Source organism: Fonticula alba (assembly GCF_000388065.1).
Source record: "Fonticula alba strain ATCC 38817 unplaced genomic scaffold supercont2.2, whole genome shotgun sequence".
Lineage (NCBI taxonomy): Eukaryota > Rotosphaerida > Fonticulaceae > Fonticula > Fonticula alba.
The window spans coordinates 1,662,258-1,663,838 of NW_009242972.1; the positions used below are offsets into that span (position 1 = coordinate 1,662,258).

Here is a 1,581-nt window from a genome sequence, read left to right on the forward strand (position 1 = left end):
TGCACGCCAGGGCTGCCGCGCGTCCACCCCGCCGCGGCTGTGGGTGCCGCGCTCACAAGGCGCGCCAGGCCCTCTCGAATTTTCTTCGCCACGAAGCCCGCGCACGCCCCCGTGCTATGGTGGACCGGCTCCCGAGGGTCCCCTGCCACCTAGCCGGGTCTCGTGCCAGTCGGCCGGGCGTCGCACAGGGCAGAGCCTCGCGCAGCCCCGCCAGGCGCCCCCTCCCGGGCCGCCCGGCCAGCCAGGCTGGCGTCTTGCGCGCGATACAGCCCCCCCCCCCCCCCCGCCCCGCCCCTGTCTAGACGGCCGGTATCCCCGGGCGCCCGGCCGCGAGGGGGGAGGGCACGGCCACGCGTGGCCACCTCGCGCAGGGCGCGGGCGCGCACCCGAACAAGCGCGCGCACACCCGCACCCACATGCACGGCTCCAGGAATGTCACTGTCCGCATGTGTCCGCTGCCGGGCTCCCCCGTCGCCGGGGCGATGACATCTGTAAGGGCGGTCTCGCGTGCACATGCACGCCGGGGGTGCACAGAGGGCTCCGGCGGAAATGGGCCCCCGCCCCTCCCTAGCTGGGTGCCCCGCACATGGGGGCGTGGCAAGAAAAAAAAAAAGACAAGGCGGCGCGGCGGGCCACAAACAAACACCCCGCCCGGCGCGGGGGACCGGCGAGAAAACAGCACTGGCGCGCGGCGGGGGCCCGAGACACCGACGGCAGGGGCAGGAGGGGGGGGGGGGGGGTTTTACAGCCGCCGCCGCATGGTAGTTAGGTTTAACTTTCCGGCCTAGGTTCCGTCGAGCCACCCCCCTGTCGGGGCCTGCTTGCCCCAGTCTAGTCTCCCAAGCCGAGGGGGTCCGCAGGCACCCCCCTCCCCTTTGGGGGGGGGGATATCCCCACCTGGCCGAGCGGCAGCGGATGCGCCACCAAACGCGAATATATGCGACCGGCATTATAAAGTGGCCATTTGTGCCGAGCCCCACTGGTGAGGGGGATATATACAACGGCGCGCCTGGCGAGACTGCCGCGCGCGCCCGCCCTCCTCTCGAACCCCCCCCCCGCCCCCTTATACCTCGCTTAAGTTCGGGAAGCCAGCCGGCCGAGGGGGGTGCCGCGCTCCCGGGGCTTCGGACGGCTTGACATGAGAGCACGCACGCCCATCACGCGACATCGGGGAATAACATTGCGGCCACACTTTCGGCCTCACACCACCACGCCCCCGTGCACGCGCCCGGAATCCGTCGGCAGCCGGAATTCTTCACTCCCAGATTGCCGACGCCCCATACCCAGAGCCACGCTTGTTCCTGGAGAAGGAGATTTCGCGGCGGGGCCCACGCGCGGCGGCGCCAGCGCGGGGGCGTCCCTCGCCCGGCCCTCGGTGGCACCTGCGTGGCTCCGCCGCCTGCACAGTCCCCCCCCCCGGGCCGCGGGCGCGGCAGGGCGAGAGAGTGTCCTCCCCCGGCCCCGTGGCCCCTCTGTCCCCCCCCCCCAGAGCGGGCCGATTGTGGGGCTGGACAAGCCGCGGTGGCGCAGCCCCGGCGAGGCCCGCCCGCAGGCCCGCCCCAAGGGCGCCCGGACCCTGGG

General features: G+C 73.0%; 1 protein-coding gene across 1 annotated transcript in view; it reads right to left on the reverse strand.

Moving 5' to 3' along the window:
- The window catches only part of H696_01384 (translation initiation factor 4A), a gene marked incomplete at both ends in the record, with an annotated part of 3,253 nt that extends 2,835 nt beyond the window's left edge, over positions 1-418 (reverse strand). The window contains one exon of the mRNA XM_009495279.1: positions 387-418. Coding sequence (XP_009493554.1) covers positions 387-418 — 32 coding nt within the window. The remainder of the gene's footprint in view (positions 1-386) is intronic.
- Between the last annotated feature and the right edge of the window lie 1,163 nt (positions 419-1,581).